The sequence below is a fragment of the Callithrix jacchus genome, chromosome 9, assembly GCF_049354715.1.
Source record: "Callithrix jacchus isolate 240 chromosome 9, calJac240_pri, whole genome shotgun sequence".
Taxonomy (NCBI): domain Eukaryota; kingdom Metazoa; phylum Chordata; class Mammalia; order Primates; family Cebidae; genus Callithrix; species Callithrix jacchus.
The window spans coordinates 7751065-7774131 of record NC_133510.1 but is presented as its reverse complement, the minus strand read 5'-3'; the positions used below and the strand labels follow the sequence as shown (position 1 = coordinate 7774131).

Below are 23067 nucleotides of genomic sequence, written 5' to 3'. Positions count from 1 at the left end.
AGTGGCTGCGTTGGACAATTCACAATCCGATTCTTAATTTTAAAACATTTCCTGGGACAGCTGCTGTCTTGAATAGGAAAATCTAATTATAAGCACTCCCAATTCAATGATACCTTCACTTGTGAAATCTTGTAATGGTAATAAGTTCATAATGATAATAACAGCAAATGGTAATACTTTGTTTCTTTTGGGATACCAGGTTAAATTTCTGCCTGATTAATTTAGGGAAGCACACCTGTCACAAAGATCCCGAACAGTCCTCAGGCAGGTGATTCATGTATGTTATTCATTGACCTACAGAGCTGATATGCAAACATCTTTCAGAAAAGAGAAGAGCAATGATAGATGCAGGGACCTTGAAACAATCTATTGCCTTCATATTCCACCCTACAAAAAATTTATGTGGCTGTTAGGTGTCCCAGACCTTTAGGAGATTTTCCTGAGGATCTTATCACCTACAGCCACATTCTCAGCCAGAACAAAGGAAACCCTTTCTGTAGTATCCATGTCATATTCCTTGGACCACTGGGAGCTCTTGCAATAATTCATGATAGTTCATTATGCTTCCCCGGAAATTTGATACAACCCCAGCATGTCTGGTCTTGCCTGGTGCTTGAATCCTCCTCCTTTGGTTGATCAATCTTGACTCATGTTTTAAATCAGCCAATAAATACGATGTATTGAGTACCTACAGGTGGCTACTTAAAATTGAAGACAAAGTCATTTATAACACATGGCCCTTATTCTTAAAGAATCTAATAGGATCAACTAGAATCAGGCCTTCACTTATAGATTATGTAGGAAATAATTGAAGGCAGTAGAATGTCAGAGAAGGGATAAATCATCAAGAGAAAGAGTGGTCAAATGAGACTTCATGGAGGAGATAAGACTTTTTCTTGACCTTGAAATGAGTAGAATAAAAAGTATACTGATTGAAGGTAAACTTGGGCTGAAATATAGCACTGCCCGCTGCCACGCTGAAGGTCAGTGGGAAGACTGGCTTTCCCAGGAGGAAGCACATCTATATGTTACGAATTGTGGTAAAGCTGGATGGATAGCGTGCAGCCAATTTAAACAGGAATTTCTATTTTTGAGACAGAATCTCACTCTGTCCCCCAGGCCAGAGTACAGTGGAGCGATCTCCGTTCACTGCAGCCTCCGCCTCTGGGGTTCAAGCAAGTCTCCTGCCTCAGCCTCCCAAGTAGCTGGGACTATCGGCACCTGCCACCATGCCCAGCTAATTTTTGCATTTTTAGGAGAGACGGAGTTTCACCATATTGGCCAGGCTGGTCTTAAGCTCCTGACCTTGTGATCCACCTGTCTTGACCTCCCAAAGTGCTGAGATTACAGGCATGAGCCCCCACGAGCAGCCTAAACCAGATCTCAAAGACATGGCATGTTTGGATGTGATACCACAGACAATGCATAGATAGGATTTAATATGAGCAAAGCAGCATTTTATTTTAAATGATTTTAAACCATCATTGACAAAATGAAGAACTGACTAGAGCCAGGGAAAAGGAGGTTCAGAAGTTTCTTGACTATCAGTGAGTGTGATGACAAGACTCTGGACATGCAATATACTTTAAAACCAGATTCAAGGAGGCTGGCGCGGCGGCTCCCGCCTGTAATCTCAACACTTTAGGAGGCTGAGGCAGGCGGATCATGAGGTCAGGAGATGGAGACCATCCTGGCCAATGTGGTGAAATCCCATCTCTACTAAAAATACAAAAGAATCAGCTGGGCATGGTGGTGCACACCTGTAGTCACGGCTACTCGGGAGGCTGAGGCAGGCGAATTGCTGGAATCTGGGAGGTGGAGGTTGCAGTGAGCTGAGATCTGGACACTGCATTCCAGCCTGGCAACAGAGTGAGACTCGGTCTCAAAAAAAAAAAAAAATAGATTAAAGGAAAAGGTAACAAGAGTTTTTAAAAGATTGCTCTCTGAGACTGAGAAATAAAAGAGCCTCAGAATTGTATCTAAAGAACAATTCTGTAGTGTGTATTTTTAAAAAAGAAAAGCCCAGGCTTAGCCTAACAAATCGTTCATCTATGCCCCAAACAACTTCACACTTGGTTCCACAGATTCAAGTTCCACATGAGTCAGAATCCCTAGAGGACATAACCCTATTAGCAATGGCAGTTATGAAGGATGTGAGAAGTGGAAATTGACCTCCGTATTTCATTAGCTGTCCTCATCAGAGTAGAAACAGGACAATACAATGTCTGGAGGACTGGACAATTCATTACAAGTGAAAAAGGGGTTCTGACATCCATTGTGAATTTTGCGTGCCTGGGACAAAGTCATCTTGTTCCTCCTTTAGCTCTTCTGCCTGACCTTGTCAAGTTGCTGCAGGAAAGAAAGAGGCTTCTTTTTAGTTGGACATAAGTTTAGGCTATCGGTGGTAAATCATGTCAAGCATGATTCTGACCTACTTCTTGGTTCCGGATAGGACCGTAATGATGATATTCTAGAAACAAGGTCCAAATCTTCCCACACAAAGATCTGTACCCGTCAAAGCAGTGAAATGGCTGACGGGCTTTTTCAAGCACTGCTAAAGGACGGGAGCTAAAGAACAGACTCAGCAGAGTGGGGCAGAAAATGAAAAAGCCGAGTAACAAGCAGGAAGAAATCTACCACTGTGGGTAGTTGTCTGACAGGCACGTACTGCTGGGTGAAGGATGCTGTTATGTGAACCTAGTAGCATGATACAATATGGACAAACAAGCAATGTCAGGGGATCTGAGAGCAGGTAACAGGGACCCCAGCTTAAGACCTTGAGTTCAGGCATAGCAGTCAGCATAGAGGGAAAGACAACATCCAAAAGACAGGGTCACAGCAGAAGACCAGGAGACATTCAGGAACGGAGAATGAGACAGTGGATGACTATTAGAACTGAGAAAAAGGCAGGGTTTTTGGTCTCAAGAGAACAATGCCAGTGACTCAATTACTAGAAATAAGTATGAAGAGGACAGACAGCGAAGCTTCCTTAATGAATGGATTTATTTATTTAGTTATAAATATTGTGTACTTATCTTTAATAATTAGACATTAGATAAGAGGTCTAAGATAAAAAGTTTGTCTCTAACATTTTATTAATCATCCAATCCTTTTCTATCAATGCTTTTCTTAAAAAATTACATTATCAGCTAGGCACAGTGACTCACACCTGTAATCCCAGCACTTTGAGAGGCCAGAGCAGGCTGATTGCTGGAGCCCAGGAGTGTGAGACCACCCTGAGCAACATGGCAAAACTCTATCTCTACAAAAAATACAAAAATAAGCCAGGCAGTCCCAGTTACTTGGGAAGCTGAGGCAGGAGGATCAGTTGAGCCAGGGAAATGAGGTTCCAATGAGCTGTGTTTCCACTACTGCACTTGTCACTACTATAGCCTGGGTGACAGAATGAGATCCAGCCTCAAAAAAAAAAATATATATATATATTTATATATATATATATAATCTGTTTAGCTTTGTCTTTTTAAATTTTGACTAAATTTTCAAGCAGCCATTTCTCTGTCTGAATTTTTTCAGATAGTTTCCAGAGAAAGGAAAACAGGTTGTTGGCTAAATACCAAGCTGCACCTCATCATTAGAAAGAAGCACACCAATTTTCATTTTTCTCCACCTTTATTAAGTACAGATGTTTTGTTTCTCATCCAGAAAGTTCTGTATTATCAGGGCAATGGTAACTCCAGCATAAATTATACAGAAACTGTTAGTATATTATGTCTATGATGAAACTGAAGTCGAAAACAAAAGCGTTTCAAAAAGAGAAGTAAAAACTTGGAAAAGGGAAAAGGCAAAATATTCTGCCTTCCAAGTTAGACAGCTGTTTGCATGAAAGCACGTATTTCAAGAGCAATGTAAACTTTTTGTGGCTCTTACCTCTCTATATTTGAATTTGGGGGATGTTTCACCTGCTTATTAGTGAAAGAAAAAAGAATACACTTAGTAAATTAAGTATTTTTTTTGCTCAGAACCAGCTCCACCCAAATCACTCTTCGCAGTGAACAAAACCCAGACTTCGGTGACTTTGCTGTGGGTGGAAGAGGGAGTAGCTGATTTCTTTGAAGTTTTCTGTCAACAAGTTGGCTCCAGTCAGAAAACCAAACTTCAGGTACTGTACCTTTCGATTTACCTTTTCTACGATAATTTTAATTAAGGCTAATTATCTGGGCAAAAAAAAAGAATCTTCTATTCCTTTGAACTATATACAATGAAAACTGTTTATTTGCTCTTTTGTGTTTCAGTGATAGCAATTAACAGGATGCTTAGACCAAGCCAAAAAGATATTATGAGAACTTTTCTCTTTGTCTGTATCGTTTGTCCCTAATTCATTGCCACTCCAGGTCAGACAAAGGAATAAAAGTAGTAGCCCATTGAATTGATGAAGGGAATGAAGACTCTATCGTATAAAATATAATTTAACAAACATGAACCAACTGCCAATTATATAAAAGGCACTGTACAGTACACATATAATAGAATCAGTATTCGCCTTCAAAATATTTTTATATGGTATGGACATTGCATATGTATAGAAAAAAGTAAAGTAAAATGTAAGTACCACAAGAGAGGTCCATACTATCAAGAGAATTTGACAGAAACGTGCATATCTAGTTTGTAAGGGGAACCGTTTTGTTGCAAAATGAAGGCTGAGAGAAGGCTGCTGCTACAGCTCTAGAATTACAGATGTCAGATCTGATAGAAAGAGCTGTTCACCAAGTCAGAATGAATGGCAGGAAAGAGATAAACCTGCAGTTCTAGGAGTGGCAACACCACAAGGGAAGAATATTTCACAGCCAGAGGGGGAAGGAAAAGGACAGATTTGTTAGGGACTTCACATAATACAGTGTGTAGACTAATATGTGAACATAAGTAACTGATTTTTTAAAATAATGAAGTTCATGAGATCAAGAAGAAAAAAGGATTGCTGGGAGTGCAAATCTTCTCATACTGAATACTAAGATAATTTGCTTTGATTCCTCTCTCCTTTTGATAATTCCCTCTACAAATGTATCTCTTGTGGGTTTGTGCTGAGCAGCTGAATCTTCTCTATTCTAAGAACCCATTTGGAGAATAACTGCTCTGCCGATAATGGATTTTCTTCTCTATAGCTACAGTGATGCCTTCCTTTAAAAAACAATGGTTAGTTAGCTACTTACAACTGAGTCCTATCGGCAAAAGGCTTTCCTTAGAATAATTCTACAGAACAGTGACAGAGATGGAAGTGGAAGAAAATGCTGACGGCTCTCGTCTCTTTACGCAAGGCTGTTTCAAAATCTTGTTTTGAAAAGATACTGGCTCATCTTTTGATACTGTACAGTAGTACTTGTCACTAGTCTGGCCGTGGGTTCACCAAGTTAGCAACGTTTTTGACTCACGAATAGGTCAATACTAAATGATTCTGAGGGCAGAAAGTTGCCATGTCTTTAGTGGATCCTATCTAAAAGCTGAGAATGTAGTCAAAGGGGTAGTATCCTTAATATATAAAGAATTGCTTCAAGTCAAAAAAGGTAAAGACAAACAACCCAAAACAAATGTTTCATAGAAAAATAAATACAGAAGTCTCTTAACAGATGAAAAATTGAGCAACCTCACTTATGATTTAAAAATGCAAAATAAAACCACAATATGCAATTTTCTCTAATAATATTGGAAAAGCTCAGTTTGAGAATGTATGGTGTTGGAAAGAAGGAAGGGAAGCAGGGACTGTCGTGGATTAATGCCATAGGTGAGGAACTTGAAAAATGTCTGTAGAGAACTATTTTTCAATAGCTTTCAAAATTTTAAATGTGCACTTTTTTGACTCGGCATTTCAAAGAATGTAACACTAGCAAAGAACATATGAATATATGCCTATGTGTGTATGTTCACACATACATATTACATGCATACATTGTGTGTGTGTGTGTGTGTGTCTTCCCAAATTTGTGAATTGATGTTCATTGTAGCATTATTTGCAATAGCAAAAAATCAGAGATCATTTACACATTCATCAGTGGAGGCTCACTAAACAAAGTACTGTATGTCCTTTCAATGGATTTCTATCAGCCCTTAAAAAGAATAAAATAGCTTAATCTGTACCGATATGGAAAAGGCACCAAAATACATTGATAACTAAGGTAAAAAATAAGTAGAACAGTGTGTAAGCTGAGCCATCACTTCTGTTTTTTAACTATGTCATATATGTTTATACATCCATAAAATGCATATGGGAAGAAAAACAATGCCTGGCAACAATGGCTCCTTCCATGGAAGGGAATTGGTCAGATGGGGAATGGGGAAAGAAGGAAACATTTTTCAATGCTATCCTTTGTCATCTTGTACATTTTTACTCTGTCAATCTTTACCAACTCAACGATGAAAAATATGTTTTAAAAAGATAGATGAAGATAACCTAAATGTATCTTATTTTCTCAAATCCCAGGAACCAGTTGCTGTTTCTTCTCATGTTGTGACAATCTCCAGCCTTCTTCCTGCCACTGCCTACAATTGCAGTGTCACCAGCTTTAGTCACGACAGCCCCAGTGTCCCTACGTTCATAGCCGTCTCAACAATGGGTAATTATACACACTAGTGGAATCTGGTCTTTGGAAGTTCTTCCCATATTTTTCCATAATTTTCTCACTTTTTCTTTTGGAAAAAAAGCCATATATATATATATGCATATGTATTTTTTAATGGTACCAATATTCCACCAAGAAATCTCAAGCTCCAGGGCCAAAGAGTCCTTAATTTCAATCCCAAAGTGCACTTACTAGCTATGGAGTTAGAGAAAGACATTGGGTGTCTCTGAGCTTTTCTTTCATCTGTAAAATTGGAATAATAATAATGTGTGACTTCCATAGTTGTTTTGAAGCTGAGAAGTAAAATACTTAAAGCCTTAGTATATACTCTCTAAGGGCTAGTTGGGAATTTATCTCATCTTTCTCGGGAATAGGCACAGTACCCTCATCAATCCAATTTCATCTATTTAGCCTTAGCCTTCATCTGTCACCGATCAGAGAATGACATAATTGATTACTGGGTCAAAGCAAGAAAGTTTCCAATCCAGCCAAAAGTATAAGTTGGAAAATTAGAGATTAATGAAAGCCCTGGAATGATGCTGTTTATTTCTTTATTCTTTCTCTGAGTTGTATTACGTGTGTTGCTCCCGGTTTATTAGAGTCTGATTCTGCAACCTGAGACCCTCTAAGAAGCTTCCTGTAATTAAGCCACTCATATGTCATCATTCCTTTACTGGTTTAGTTTCATTTCTGTAATATTAGTCATATATGTAGCTGCTATATTCAGGGATGACTGGACTGGACTGTTTTCTTTTTTCTTTTTCTTTTTGGTTTTCTGTTTTTAATTTTTGTTTTTTCAGAACGGAGGACAAAAAATATACCTGCTAAATATTTTAATTGTCTCTCATTCCTACATCCTTGTACACTTTTTAAAGTATAGAGTTGACCATGAATAACGAGAGGGTTAGAAGTGCTGTCTCCTACACAGTTCAAAATCCAAATATAATTTTTGACTCCTCCAGAACTTAACTACTCAGAGACTACTGTTGAGCAGAAGTCTTTCCAATAATGTAGACGGTTGATTAGCACATTTTTGTATGTTACACGTATTATGTATTGTATTCTTACAATAAAGTAAGCTACAGAACTTAAAATATCATTAAGCAAATCATAAGGAAGAAAAAATATATTTCCTATTCATTAAGTGGGAGTAGATCTTCAAAAAGATCTCCCTCGTGGTCTTCACAACGAGTCAACTGAGGAAGAAGAGGGTTTGGTCTTGCTGTCTCAAGGGTGGCAGAGGGGGAAGATAATCCGCATATATGTGAACCTGCACAGTTAAAACTTATTTTGTTCAAGGGTCAACTGTACCTTAATGTCCATCATTCCTTGTCAGCTCCGTGACAACACAGTACAGCATTATTAAAATTATTTACAAATGAGGAAAATGAGGCCCGTAGGACAGATGAAATGACTTCTCCAAATAGCGGTTAATACTCAAGTGAATGACTCTTCTGACCATGAGTCTATTGTTTTTCCTGTTTAAGCCCTGTACCCATAAACTGGACCCAAGCTGGCCCACATGGGAAATGATAAATACCAAAAGCCTTAGAGATCAGATGCGCTCGCTCATTCTGCGATTTTATGATCAATGCAAAAGGTGATATGAGTCCTCAGGCCCATTTTAAAGAGTTGTATGCAAACATTTAACCTACGTTCCTGCCTTTGATATCCTGTTCTTCCGCATAGTTTGAAGGAGTAGACAATGTGTAAGTGTCATAGGAGACAAGACTTTATAAACAGTACGTAGAAAGGATGCGGCCCCTGTTCTTCAGGGCCGATTAATAGGTTTAATCTCCAGTTGTGCAGATGGAAAACCTCTAAACATATGGCCACAAGTCATCAGAATGCCTGCTTCGAGTAATGTGTTAAGTGCTTCAGCAGATGGTAGTTTGCTAATGCCTTTTTCATATACATTATTAGTTGTAAGCAAAGGATACAATTGTGCTTTCTGACTTCAAAGTCATGGGCATAAAATAAGTTGCCACCCTCTCAGCTTGTGAAAATGTTAAAGAGCGATAATGCGTGATAATTACTTCTGTATTTTTAGCTTTCGAATGATTTTAAACTGTGGCGCAGGCATTCTTCATTCTTCAGTTTCCCTTTATAAGAATATCCTGAATGTTGTAGGCTTTTGAAATGGACTCAATTCTTCCATTTATCATTGGTATCATTTATCATGAATGCCATTTATCAGTCTAGTTTGCAAAGTTGCAGTTAACCAGGAAGAGGTCATTGTTGGCCTGGGGAACAGGATTGTTGTTATTATCGGTGTCATCATAAGTTCACAGCTCTTAAGACTAGATGAGAAACAATGGTTCTGGTTGGTTCCCTGTAACAGAACCTGTGATGAAAATGCACGACTTATCTCTTCAGTTACAGAGATGAACCCCAATGTGGTAGTGATCTCCGTGCTGGCCATCCTTAGCACACTTTTAATTGGACTGTTGCTTGTTACCCTCATTATTCTTAGGAAAAAGCATCTGCAGATGGCTAGGTAAGTTTTATTAATATTTTATCCACAATGTTTAAAATATCCTTATCTGCCGTATAAGTTGTATAGCTGTAAATTTGATTTTAGTTTTCAGGGTCTGTTTCTATTTTGTGTGTTTTCTAAGTCGACTTTTAAACATCATGTTGGAAAATATTACCATTGACATGAGAAAGCAAAGCATTTCTTGTTTACACAAAGTCAGACCTGCTATCAAATCGTGGCATTTGAAGTAGCCCATATATGGCGATCTATTACATTTGGGTACTTTCAAACATGTTTGGAGTAAAAGAAATATCTATGCCTGTTCAGTATAATTAATGAAAAAAGTTAATAAAAATAAAGGTGACCAGGAAGAATGGGAGGGAATCCTCTCCATAAATTTAAGCTGTTTTATTGGAAAATATTTGTACAGTTTATGATTGGGTCCATTAGTAGTCTCTATTAATTTTATTCTTATTACTCAGAGTTGCAGCCAGCTTAATTTTTCTTGCAGTTAGAAAAGCCTTTGATTTATGATGTCAGTTCTTCTCTGTTCCTTTGACCACCAAGGCACTGCTCAATGACCATCAGAGCACATTCTCAAGCGCTTTCTGTGGCCCCCTCTATTATCAGAACAATCTATCAATTCCCTTAAAAACTGTTGCTTATTTGAATACTACTTGGTTTTGGAAACTTGGTTAAAATTTATATTTGCCTAATATTAACCTGATGGATTATAAGTTAGCATGTTTCTTCTGTCTCAGAATTCTATCACTCACACATTCATAAATAAATTCATCCATCCAAAAGTGATGTAATCAGTGCCTGACATGGCACATCCAAAGAAAAATCAGACATCAGAACTGTCCACTAGGAACTTACCCACCTACCTGGATAGACGAATAGATATATTTAAAGGCAGAAGCTAACACGTAGGGTAAGAATATTAAAAACAAGATCCCACAAAAGTAGAGAATAAAGACTAATTCAGAAGGTGAAATTAGCTTCTTGACGGTTGGCATTTGAATAAATCTTGAAAGGATAAGAAGAGATGGGATTGCACTGTGACTTCAGTGGAGAGCTCTGAAATTAGACTCACTGCCTAAAGTCAGATCTTTTTTTCTTTTTCCTTTATTTTTTATTTATTTATTTATTTTTTAGACAGAGTCTTACTCTGTCACCCAGGCTGGAGTGCAATGGCACCATCTCTGCTCGCTGCAACCTCTGCCTCTCAGGTTCAAGTGATTCTCCTGCCTCAGCCTCCCCAGGGGCTGGGATTACAGGCACGCACCACTACGCCTAGCAAAGTGCTGGGATTACAGGCATGAGTCACCATAGTCGGCCTCCTTGAGGTCAAATCTTGACTTTCAACTTGGTTAATTTGTGTAGGTCACTGAATCTTCATGCATTCATATTACAAAATTGATACATATAAGACAGTATATGAAACATACAAAAATAGGTGACAAAAAACAATAACGATATAAGTAAAAACATTGCACCGTATGTTTGCAGGTGATAAGAAAAAGAAGCAAAGCCAAGTAAGGGAAATAAGCAGTACCAGTGTGGGAAGAGGGGCCCTGGGAGGTGGGTAGGCTTCACTGAAATAGTGGCATTGGAGCAAAGACTTGCAGCCCGGGTAGGAGGTAGCCTGTGCTGTCTGTGGGAAGAGTGTGCCCGGTAGCAAGAACAGCTGGTGTAAAGGCCCAGGGGTAGGAGGAGGACTGGGATGTTCAGAGTGTAGCCGAGTGACTAAAGTGGAGGAAGACAAGGGTAGACGGCGATGCCAGGTCACACGGGGCTGCATAAGCCATTGGAAGGACTTTGGCTTTTACTCAGTAAAATGGGCAGGCATTGCAGCTGAGGAAGATTAACAGCATCTGACTTAGATTTAACACTTTCGTTTTGACTTATTTATTTATTTTTTTTTTAAGACGGTCTTGCTCTGTTGCCAGGCACCAGGCTGGAGTGCAGTGGTGTGATCTCGGCTCACTGCAACCTCCGTCTCCCAGTTTCAAGCAATTCTCCTGCCCCAGCTTCCCAAGTAGCTGGGACCACAGGTGTGTGCCACCACGCCCAGCTAATTTTTGGCTTTTTTTAGTAGAGACAGGGTTTCACCATGGTCTCGATCTCTTGACCTCATGATCCACCCGCCTTGGCCTCCCAAAGTGCTGGGATTACAGGCGTGAGCCACCATGCCCGGCCTTGTTTTGACTTTTATGTAGAAAACAGGCTGTATTGGGGCCAGGAGAGAGGCAGACATATCAATGGTGGTAGCCAGGAATCCAGGCAAGAGATGGGAATAGCTCAGCCCAGAGTAGCAATACTGAAGGCAGAGAGAAGCCATCAGATTCTGAACGTATTTTGAAAATAGGAGCAACAGGATTTGCTAATAAGTTGATGTGGAATGGAAATCAAAAAAAGGAGTTAAAGATAACTCCAAGTTTTGGCCCTAGCACTTGAAAGAATGGAGTTGCCATCAACTGAGAGGATTCCAGGTCAGAGCTGGGGGAACATCGAGACTTCAGTTTTGGAAATTGTGTTAGTCAAGGTTCTCTAGAGGGACAAAACTAAAAGGAAAGATACATAGATAGATATAGCTATAGTTCCCATATATATTATAATAATACTTAATAAACTCCCATATATATGCACATATGCATATATACACATATATATGTGCATGTATATGGGAGTTTATTAAGTATTATTATAATATATATGGGAGTTTATTAAATATTACCTTACACAATCACAAGGTTCTACGATAGGCTGAAGAGCAGCTGAGAAGCAAGGAGAGCCAGTCTGAATCTCAAAACTGAGGAACTTGGAATCCAATGTGCAAGGGCAGGAAGCGTCCAGCACAGGAGAAAGTTGAAGGCTGAGAGGCGAGGCCTGTCTCTCCTTTTCATGTTTTTCTGCCTGCTTTATAGTCGCTGGCAGCTGGTTACACGGTGCCCACCCAATTAAGAGTGGGTCTGCCTCTCCCAGCCCACTGACTGAAATGTTAATCTCCCTTGGCAACACTCCTACAGACACACCCAGGATCAATACTTTGTATCCTTCAATCCAATCAATTTGACACAGTATTAACCATCCCAGAAATGTGAAGTTCGAGATAACTTGCAAGGGCAGGTGCAGAGTAGCCAGCTGAGCATAAACGTCTAATGTTCGAGAGAGAATTCTTGATTGAAGATATAAAGTTGAGAGTTTTTGGCCAACCATGGTGACTTATGCCTATAATCCCAGCATTTTGGGAGGCCAGGAGTTCGAGACCAGCCTGGCCAACATGGTGAAACCCACCTCTACTAAAAATACAAAATATTAGCTGGGTGTGGTGGCAAGCGTCTGTAATCCCAGCTACTTGGGAGGCTGAGGCAGCAGAATCACTTGAACCCAGGAGGCAGAAGTTGCAGTGAGCCGAGATCATGCCAGTGCACTCCAACCTGGGTGACTGAGTGACACTCTGTCTCAGAAAAAAAAAAAAAGAGAGAGAGAGAGTTGTTAGTATGTAAATTGCCCTAGAGCTTTAGACTGGATGAAACTCAGGAAGTAAAAGTAAAAGAGGAAGTCCCCCGATTAATCACCGGAACAATCAATGTTAAGGTTTTCAGGGAGAAAAGAAGATAACAGTAAGAGACTGACGAGAGGCAGCCAGTGGACTATAAGGACAACTAAGGGAGCGTGGTGGCCTGGAAGCCAGGGGAAGAATGTGTATGCAGAAGAGACGATAATCGAGTAGATACTTAGCATTAATGCAGTAATAACATAGCATAATCCTCAACGTATAGGAAGTGTGCAGTAAATATTAGCTCACAGTAGTAATGGTGGAGGAAGTGGTCATAGACAGAGTAATGCAAGTAGCAGTATTTCTGAGCATTTTTTGTGGTACATACCACAGATATTCAGGAGGGGGTGGTTCTGATTCTTTCAGCTAGTTTTTACAACAGAGATTCCCATCATTTTTCGTGCCATGATCATTTTTGGCAGCCTGGTGAACCCTTCTAAGAAGAATGCTTCCATCTCCTGAGCCTAAAGTGAAATTCACAGGAGGCTGTGCTCGGTGGCACATGCCTGTAATCACTTTGGGAGGCCGAGGCGGGTAGATCACCTGAGGTTGGGAGTTTGAGACCAGCCTGACCAACATGGAGAAACCCAATCTCTACCAAAAATGTAAAAAATTGGCCAGGTGCGGTGGCGAATGCCTGTAATCCCAGCTACTCCAGAGGTTGAGGCAGGAGAAGCGCTTGAACCCAGGAGGCAGAGGTTGCAGTGAGCTGAGATCATGCCATTGCACTGCAGCCTGGGTAACAAGAGTGAAACTCCATCTCAAAAAATAAATAAATAAATACATACATACATACATACATACATACATACATAGAATTATATGACTATATTGAAATATAATCATATTTTTAAAAACATCTGTTGTATGCTTTTTAATTAATACATTAACTGTTGATATGTAATAGTCTAACAATTTCATCGTGGTGATGAATATAACCAATATTTCAAGATATCTGCACCAAGTCTATTATTAAAAATATGTAATTTCTATTGTCAGCTAATCACACATGTGGATATTCTGATAGTTTAGTACCCACTTTAATGATAGAAGGGACTGCTAAGGTTAGTCACAGGTTGTGAAAATAAATATGTAACTTTTTCCCACATATGTTCCCAGAGTCCTAAATTCTACCCTTGGAACCCCACATTAGAACCCTTGAATTGGAGATAAAATAAATCCCATATATAGGAAATCGACATAGGAAAATTCATTAATGATGTGTAATTTATAATACACCATGATATTATTATATTAGTGTATTTTTTTCAAGAAAAGAAAATTGTTCTTGGAACACCCTAATAAGAACAGGTAGATAATTCAAATAATTAGCACATTGTGCCAGGAATGTCAAAATGTCTGTTTCAGTTGGAATATTAAACCCATTATTTCCATATAAAGAAAAGATGAGATACATGAGCCCCAATGAACTATGTTATTCATGCATGAAATTAGCCAAAAGGTAGAGAAGGCATGAGAATATGTTTACTTTTGCTCTACTTCTGGGAAAAAAAGCTTCAATCGTGTTTTTACCAGCAGATTAATAGGCCACATTCCAGATAACAGGCATGCCAGAAGCTTGCCTATTTCAATTCATACCGCTCGTTTATTCTAATCTCAAGTGATTAATAATGTGGGCATGACAATATAAGAGAAAGACTTTGGAGGAAGTAAACAATCCACTTGATCCACTATCTTTGCAGAGAGGAAATCAAAATGCCATAAAACAAAACCCTGAGAAGAATTTTTGCTAAAGATGAAAAATCCTCAGTTCATATATGAGAGTTTCTGGTACTCATTTTGTAAATGAGTATTGATTTGTAAATCAATAAATATTATACCCCAAATAGTTAAGATATTTATTTTAGAATTATGAATACCCTTTGGAAAGGATGGTGAAGTGAATTCTTTTGGCCTCAAATGTTTTGATTTGCAAACTTGCGAAAGATCATTTCATTTTGTTTTATCTTTCTGGTTTGCATTGCATGCCAAAAAGGAGCATATGGAACTTGTATTTGCTATTTTCTTCATTTAATGCTGTGATGATAAGCTAGTAAAGTCTCTCTTTACTTGTATGTCAAGGTAAGAATGCTTTGTCTTGCAGTAACCTTGATTTTGCCGTTCCTTTCAAACAGGGAGTGTGGAGCAGGTACATTTGTCAATTTTGCATCTTTAGAGAGGGATGGAAAACTTCCATACAACTGGTGAGTATTGTTTTGGAACAAGCTTCTACATGGTTTAACTATGCTGTGTGTGCTCCAAAGTTGGTTTCACTGTCTTGGGGATAGTTTTGCCCGATTCTCCTTTTGTAATTTCAGAGATGGTAGACTTTCAGTAGCTAGATCTTCACAGAGTACAACCGCTTATGTAAGCTCAGTGCAGTTCTGAAGTGGGGAAAACGTCGTGGTCTGCTCTGTATTCACAGTATTAAACAAAGGACTGAAACAGTTGTGCACAGGAGCCTGTAACTGTGCTGAAGGGCTTAACTGCAGGGGCCACACTGAACAAGTGGTGGATAAAGGCATGAGAAGAGATTCCAATGAAGCAGCATGAGACACAGCAGCACCTCCATTTTATTTTATTTTTTTGTTTTTTGTTCTGTATATTGGGGGAAGACAGAATCTTCCTCTTTGGTCACCCAGGCTGGAGTGCAGGACAATCTCAACTCACTGCAATTTCTGCCTCCTAGGCTCAAGCATTCTTCCCACCTCAGCCTCCCGAGTAACTGGGCCTACATGCATGCACCACCACATCTGGCTAATTTTTAATATTTGTAGAAATGAGTTCTCACTATATTGCCCAGGCTGGTCTCGAACTCCTAGGCCAAAGTGATCCTCTCACTTAGGCCTCCCAAATTGCTGGGATTACAGGCATGAGCCACCATGCCCACCCAGCATCTCTATTTTAAACTCACGTTTCAGTGCCTGAGGAGATAAGAGCCATGACTTCTTTTAAAAAATTATACAGCCCAGCCCAGGTATGGTGGCTCACGCCTGTAATCTCAGCACTTTGGGAGGCCAAGGCAGGCAGATCACGAGGTCAGGAGTTCAAGACCAGCCTGGCCAACACGCTGAAACCCCATCTCTACTAAAGATACAAAAACTTAGCTGGGCAGGGTGGTGAACACCTGTAATCCTAGCTACTCCAGAGGCTGGGGCGGGAGAATTGCTTGGCTGGAGAGGTGGAGGTTGCAGTGAACCAAGATTGCACCACTGCACTCCAGCCTGGGTGACAGGGCAAAACTCGGTCTCAAAAAAAAAAAAAAAAAAAAAATTATACAGCCCAGTATTCAGTTCTCATCCTTACAGATAAATAAATATCAAAGCCAAGGAAATTTCATAAGAAAACGTGGCTTCATTTTTTTCCTTATGCTTGAGTATTAAGGACTTGGAGGGAGGAAGTGTTCGAATTTTAAAGAACATTGTCAAGAGATTAAATTGACACTATACCTCACATTGATAGATGAAAATTAATAATCCCATTCAGTTCAATTACTGCCCAACAAAAGTACTAATTAAGTAAATATTTAACATGAAGCTAGTACTACTTACATGGTCTAGTTTGTTTCTTTTGCAATCAACAATGCAAAGTAGACGTAAATGAATAGATGTCATATTGATCATTGTTAAGTTATTTCTTTCCGTTTTCTAACTCCTAAAATGGATAATCTTAAAGAAATATATATGGGAGACTGGAAATTTTACAGAATCAATGAGGGAGGGAGGGAGAACTTTATTTAGGATATAAATTTTACTTCCCTCAGTGTAGCTGATACTCACTCTAGTTGAAAATCTAGTTGAAACCAGATTCTTTTTAAAAATACAACATGTTGTGCCATTTAAAAATTGTAACATGAATAGAATTTTACTATTAAAATACAATTAACCCAATTGTGAAGAAAAAGAAATCCATCAACCCTTGGTGGTGTAAAGTTAGGAAACATTACGAAGTTTGTTCGGGTATATTAGCACTCTTTCCAAAATTAAGAAATTGACTCACTGGTACTTGTTTCTTGCCTGGTTCACCCTTTTTAAAGGCCCAGTGGGAGAGGAGTGTTGAGTGGCCCATCTAGGGACCAATCCGATTATATGTATTTAATATTTGCGACTCATGAGAGTTATGTATTAACTAACTTCACAGCCAGTCACAATTCATAGAATTTATGAAAGACCAGTAATGGGAAAACTGAGGCAAAGAGAATTCACTTCAGGATCTTCCTATAAAATCAAGCACATCTTCCTGCAGCTCTTCACAAAGACGGTTTTGCAGACCCTAGCATTTTCTAGCTGACTGAGAATAGATATCTCAGTGATGATTTGTAATAACTGAAGTGACAAGGTGACAGTATTTTTTCCCCTAATTCCCAGAATAACTACAGATATAGTAATAGCATATTTTAAAATCTATATTAATGGGTATTCTGTTTGACAAGTAGTGTGAATATCTGAAACCAGGCATTTTAAATCAAGTCTGACTTAGAATTTAGGTGAAACTGGACTATTTTGCTCCTACTTAGATGAATATCAGTGAGGTCACAGGCTAAGTAGTTAATGAGCTATTTTTCTTGAATGAATGATATCTGAGTATCATCCATACCTCTGTTTCAAGGGCTATATTTATAAATTTTATGGTAATTTAAAAATACAGAAAGTCACACTTAGTAGTGCAGCTTTATAAGAATGTCTCTTAAAAGCTTAATCTTCACCGGAATCAGTACATGTAAACTGACCATTTTTATTTTCTCACACAAGCTGCTGTTTAGCTGTCACATAATGTCACAGAGGTTTCTGAAAATAAGCTTAACCATTGGAAGAATAATACCCAAGAATAAGACTCAAGATAAGTAATGAGGCACTTAAGTGCTTCATTTGAAGGAATACGAAATGTAATCATCTAGTAGCAGTCTAATTGACACAAAATAAGCAGAAAGAAATATATCTGATTACAATAAGGTCACGTGTGAATAAGAACTGATTTTATCAATATTGCAGCATTTAAGCCCTCACATTTATATTTCACAGAATGGGTTAATATTTAGTTGTAATTAAGGTGCTTGTCATATTAATTGATCCCCATAGGTAATTAACTGGTATCTATTCACAGTTTATGTTACTAACTCTTGCAACTTTTTCGTCTTTCCATCTGTTACCTATTAATGCACACAGGCGTAGGAGTATATTTGCTTTCTTAACCCTGCTACCTTCATGTCTTTGGACTGATTATCTTTTGGCATTTTATATTAATCCTTGGTAAGTGATTTTTTTTTTTACTGTTTAACACAGACTCTTGAAAAGTTAGCTTTCAAGAAGTTAACAAAAAGGAAAGTTTCTTTTTGACTATTTTATATGTTCAGTAACACCTAAAGTTATTACTCATGTATTGAAGTGGATTAAAGCAATTAATGGTATAAAGATGTTAACTATAATGTTTTCTCAGTTAAATTTACTTCTCATGATGTCCTTGGCAAGCTTTTTTCCCCCCGTTTAGAACTAGTTATTTGTTTCTTTATTGAGTCAATCCATTGGCTTTCATCTTTATAAATAATGCTCTCCATTTTCCGTTATTGTCTTCATCTATTAGAAAGCTCCAAATTTCCAGGGAAGAAATACATTAAGATGGAGTAATCAGAGTGTATTAATCCTCTGTATCTGAGGGCTCCTTGTTTTTATAATAATGCTAACTCAGTGACTATTAAAGAGCTGACTATGTGCAAGCCTCTTTGTATAATTATCTTATTTAATTCTCCCCCCACAATACTTCAGAGTATTATTAGTCCCATTTTAGAGATATGGAGGCTTGAGGAGATTAACTGTCTTAATAGCACATTCCACTATATAGAAAATCCAGGTTCCAAACTCAGGTTTCTCTGAAATCTATTCTTCCTCTGTAAAGAGCAGTCTTCTTTAATTCTGTTTTCTTGACTTATAGATGATTTTAATGATCAAATCTTGAAGTGTTCCTTTTGACTTTTTAATATGCAATAATAATAGTAACCTTGAATTATGAGACTAAAGAATCAAGAACTATTCCTTTTCCTGTGCTGTAAGATAAAAGGCAGCACTTTCCCATGGAACTGACAAAAAAGTCATTGTCCTTAAATATTAATACCTAGTGTTTAGGTTCTAAATTATGTACAGACAGAACCATAAATGTGGACAACTTGAAAAGGTCTCAGAAGAAAACAATAAAAATACAGACTGGAAAAAATAGCTTATAGGGTGGGGGTGTGGGTGTAAAAAGCAATCTGGAGAGTTTATTTATTCAAAAAGACAGTTGAACAAATGTTCTTCAGCTTCTCTAAGGACAGAATAAATACAGCTGGCAGAATTTAGGATTTCAAGTTGCAGTGGAAGAAACATTAAAAAGGATTTCCTCGAAATAGAGATTGTTAATTCCAGAATTCATATCTTCCTTTAAAAAAGAGACAGACTGGAGAAAAGCTTTTAAAACAAAGTAGACGTGATGTGTAATCACAGTCAGAAGGCTGTGCTAGATGCTGAGGACCCATTCGCTGTTATTCTAAGTTTGTTGTTACAGTTTTTAGTATAGAGCTTCAGCACAGTCAACTCCATATTTTCAGTATTTGACATCAAATAGTTTTCAGGTACGAGTAGCACACATTATTCCATTTTTACCTTCAAAATATATATTTACTTTTAACTGAACATCTAATCATCCTCAAATAGTCTATCAATGAAATACTGATAGCAAATACCCATAAAGTATCCCAGATTGCAATTAAAATGAAAGAAAGATACATCTATCATTTCCCTGCTTAATTCTCTGAGACTTTCTCATTTTCCACAGCTCTTTTTCAAGCTTGTGTAAGGCAGGCTTGTGCAAATAAGCACATCTTCCTTAATAGGCCTCACTGATGAACCTACCTTCAAATTTCAGCAGCCCTCACAAGGTCTGCTATTTATAGTACCAATCAAATAGCATGAGACCCAACTTGTGGGGAAAAATACCCTTCAGCCGTTTTTAGAAGAATCACCTTGAAACTGTAAATGGTTATCTCCGGGTGAGAAGAGAAGGCGAAGGATAGAGCTCCATGCTTTCTGCCACTTCCAGGTGAGAAGAGAAGGTGAAGGATAGAGCTCCATGCTTTCTGCCACTTCCAGTAAATTTCACACATAACAACTAGTGAAAACGTGCTAGATATAAACTGTGTTCTCAGCCCCAGGCTAGTGTACTGGCAGATACAAAACAGGTGAAATTCATGGTTCCCACTCATTGAAGCACAGTTTCTACTCACACAGCCACTCAAATTCCCTGTTTGCTTCATCTAATCACGTGGTTATCTTCCTCTGCTTTCATTGGCTAAGGAGTCATTTTTAATCCTCCTAATGATGTGTTTGTCCTCATTTTTCACTTACCCGGTTAACAACAGCTGCAAATAACAGAGCCATCTCCCCCGATGCATACAGCCTAACACACTGTTCAGCTTCCTTTCTCAACTGTCAATTTCTTGGAAATACATGTTCCTGTTGATTTTCTGAAACCCATCCGATGACACTAGTGGTTTGTGCAAAAATCAAAAAACTCTTCCTCTCTCTCATAGTGTTGCTCGAATTTTTTCCCGGGTTGGTAGCAGAATCAGTGTGGAGGACCAGTGCCCAGTTAGGTTAGTCTCAGGACCATGCTCTGCAAGAATTTCTGACTTTCATAACTTAGAGTATATTTCCTATTGAAAGAAATCATTTAGATTCAGTGTTACTACTTTTTTTTTAACTGCCATAATGACCCTCCTGCTGTACTCAGGTATTCATCTACTTGTTCTCAACCCTAAGCAGATGGCAATTTGAACAGGAAGTGACGTTTAGTTGAAGATGCTCAGCTTTACTCGTGATGATTGCATGTTCTATTTGAAGAATGATATAATCCTAAAGTCCTTTTTAAGATTTGGGAATGGTTTCTGCTTAGCTCATCAAAGAGTAAGCAGCACGACAAAATTGGAGACTTTTAGAGTTTTCTTTTGTTTTGTTTTAACCATTATAAATCCCATGTCCTTGGGATGGCTTTCCGAGACTGTCATAACCATGGTGAACTCATGCAGAATGTAGCTTAACTTTTCGAAGTCATTAGGATTTTGAACCTTACCTAATATAAGTGAAAGATAACAAAATTAAAAGTGCAAAATCCTCTATGCATGGATGCTATACGTATGTCTGATGGGGGTTCTTTATTGATTTGGAAAATCTTCTGCAATGAAAAGGTGATACCCTACATGTCACACAAAATCGTCGCTGTAACACGGGCACACATTGGCTCTTTCCAGAATGTGCTTAAGTTAAAATTGCTAGCAAAGCCTTCATCTGCATAAAATTTCCCCTGGTTTTAGTCTTGGAATTAACACAGCAGTTGAAAATGTAGGAACATTTTATCAGTGTTGCTGTGAAGTTTCAGAATTCAATCCTGTCATGTTCCACAGCCTTAGGATACAGAAACTCTTTGGAATCAGCAAGATCTAAATAAAACAAGGAAAACTGTGTACAAGTCATCATTACTTATGCCAACAAGTATATGATACTTGTCACACAAAACATGTAGCACAATTATACGTTATATTGAAAGTTCATTCAATAATGAATGAGAGTGAAAGAAAAAAAACGTGTCTCTCCTCCCTGAATCAGGTTTCTGCACAGCTGCTGAGTTGTAGCAGCTTAATATTTCAGCACTGAATTTATTCAGTGTTACCCTCTCACACGTATTTGTTACTTCTTAGTTTCCTTTAAAGTCTGTTTGGATAGGAAAGTATTTTTTTGTTCACTCCAATCACAAAATATGTTGGCAGCCTCCTGACTGCAGAGCTGCTAGTCACCTCCCCTGACATTCTGCTTTCCAAAAGCACTGAAGTAATTGGCTCTCACAGCAAGAAGTAAATGTGGAATTCCTAAAGCTAACTAAATTCCCATCACAGGGGCTGAATAAAAAACAGGATTAATAAATATTCCTTTAGGTTTCCAAATGCCTGAATGATACAGCTACGTCCGACATGACAGTGTTTTGTGAGGGGATCAGGGAGAGAGAGGATAAGGACGGAGCTGTTTTTTCTCTCAAATCTCCAGTATGGAGGACAAAGAGGATGAGGGAGAAAAAATAGAACAGAAACCATTGAATGGATTGCTTTTACTTCGAAGTGGGAGGAAATTAAAACTACCTGAAACCAAAAACACCGCTTGCCTTCGTGGATGTGTTTCTATACTTCCTGACCCGCGTTACTCTCTCTCCGTCCACAAGTCCCATTATTTCAATCAGAACATCACAAGCCCAAGTCTAGTATCCCATTCTTTAAGGAATCATTCAGTGAAATTCTGAGGGTAACATGGAAGAGATATTTTATTTCAGTTCAATTGAATAGGCATTTATTGACCACTCACTATGTGTTTCATTCACTGTGTTCAGCCCTGGGGAGAAGCTATAGTGTAGCAAGGTGTGTATCAGCAACTAACAGTCACACAGTGTGAGAAACTCTCCACTGCAAAGTGCTGTGAAGGCACAGACACAGTAGTGCTTCATCCTGCTAAAAGCTTTCAGGGAGTGGAGATATCCAAATACCCCTCATTCTAAATATAAATAAATATCTGGACACATTAAAGTACTAAGATCACAACTGATTATTTACCACAGACTATTTATTTCTGAAAACTTGGATGCTTCCATCAAAATTATGTAAAAACATCTGAAAATTAGTTAGAAAAAAATTTGCTGTAATGTCACTCATACAATCACATTTTAATATTTATTATTTATAGAAGACAATAAGAATACAACCACAAAGTGCTTCAGTAGATACTGTTAGCCTTCGCTAACTTAGGTGAGTTATCTTACTTGGTTGGGTGAAAACTATTGCCCTAGTTATCCCCTAAACAAATGTGACTAACTAAAGCATGCATTAGCATTGCCTGTGTTTGAGCTTACAGACCAGTAATGATGAAAGGCAAGCAGGTAATAGGTCCAGTTCTTCAGATAGCTTAAAAATTAGATCAAGATGGAATAAAAACAACACCATAGTAGAATTATATAATATCCACATCCACACAGACAGCGCACATTCATATCCCCAAAGAAAAATGTTAGAAAATGTTATTTTAGTCTTTAAAAAAAAAATTCCACCCTCTCTTTATTAGTTCGCCATTTGATTCTCCAGTCCTCCCTTCCTGCCTGTAGAAAGTGGAGTATTCAGGTGGTAGATAGATATTCCTGTGTATTCACAAATTACTTTAGCAACCGAATTGACAGCAGTGAGAAATTTCATCTCTAGACTCAGTTTTTGGCAAATAGGAAATACAACATGCAAATATGTTCACGTGACCTAGTAGAGTTTTAAAACCTGAATCTAAAATTATTATTATCTTCCCATTGAAGGAAAAGGAATTAAACAAACCCGACATGTGTTTAATGAGAATTAAATAAAATTGAGGTACCTGATGTAATTATTTAAAGCTCTTCAA

The 23067-nt window shown here is 38.3% G+C and overlaps 1 protein-coding gene across 1 annotated transcript in view; it reads left to right on the top strand.

The window, feature by feature from the left end:
- Positions 1-23067, top strand: part of PTPRO (protein tyrosine phosphatase receptor type O) — a 287340-nt gene that overhangs the window by 228141 nt on the left and 36132 nt on the right. Inside the window, exons 13-17 of the mRNA XM_035255268.3 lie at positions 3981-4120; positions 6434-6566; positions 8949-9069; positions 14749-14817; positions 17779-17862. Of these exons, the coding sequence (XP_035111159.3) occupies positions 3981-4120; positions 6434-6566; positions 8949-9069; positions 14749-14817; positions 17779-17862 (547 nt within the window). The remainder of the gene's footprint in view (positions 1-3980; positions 4121-6433; positions 6567-8948; positions 9070-14748; positions 14818-17778; positions 17863-23067) is intronic.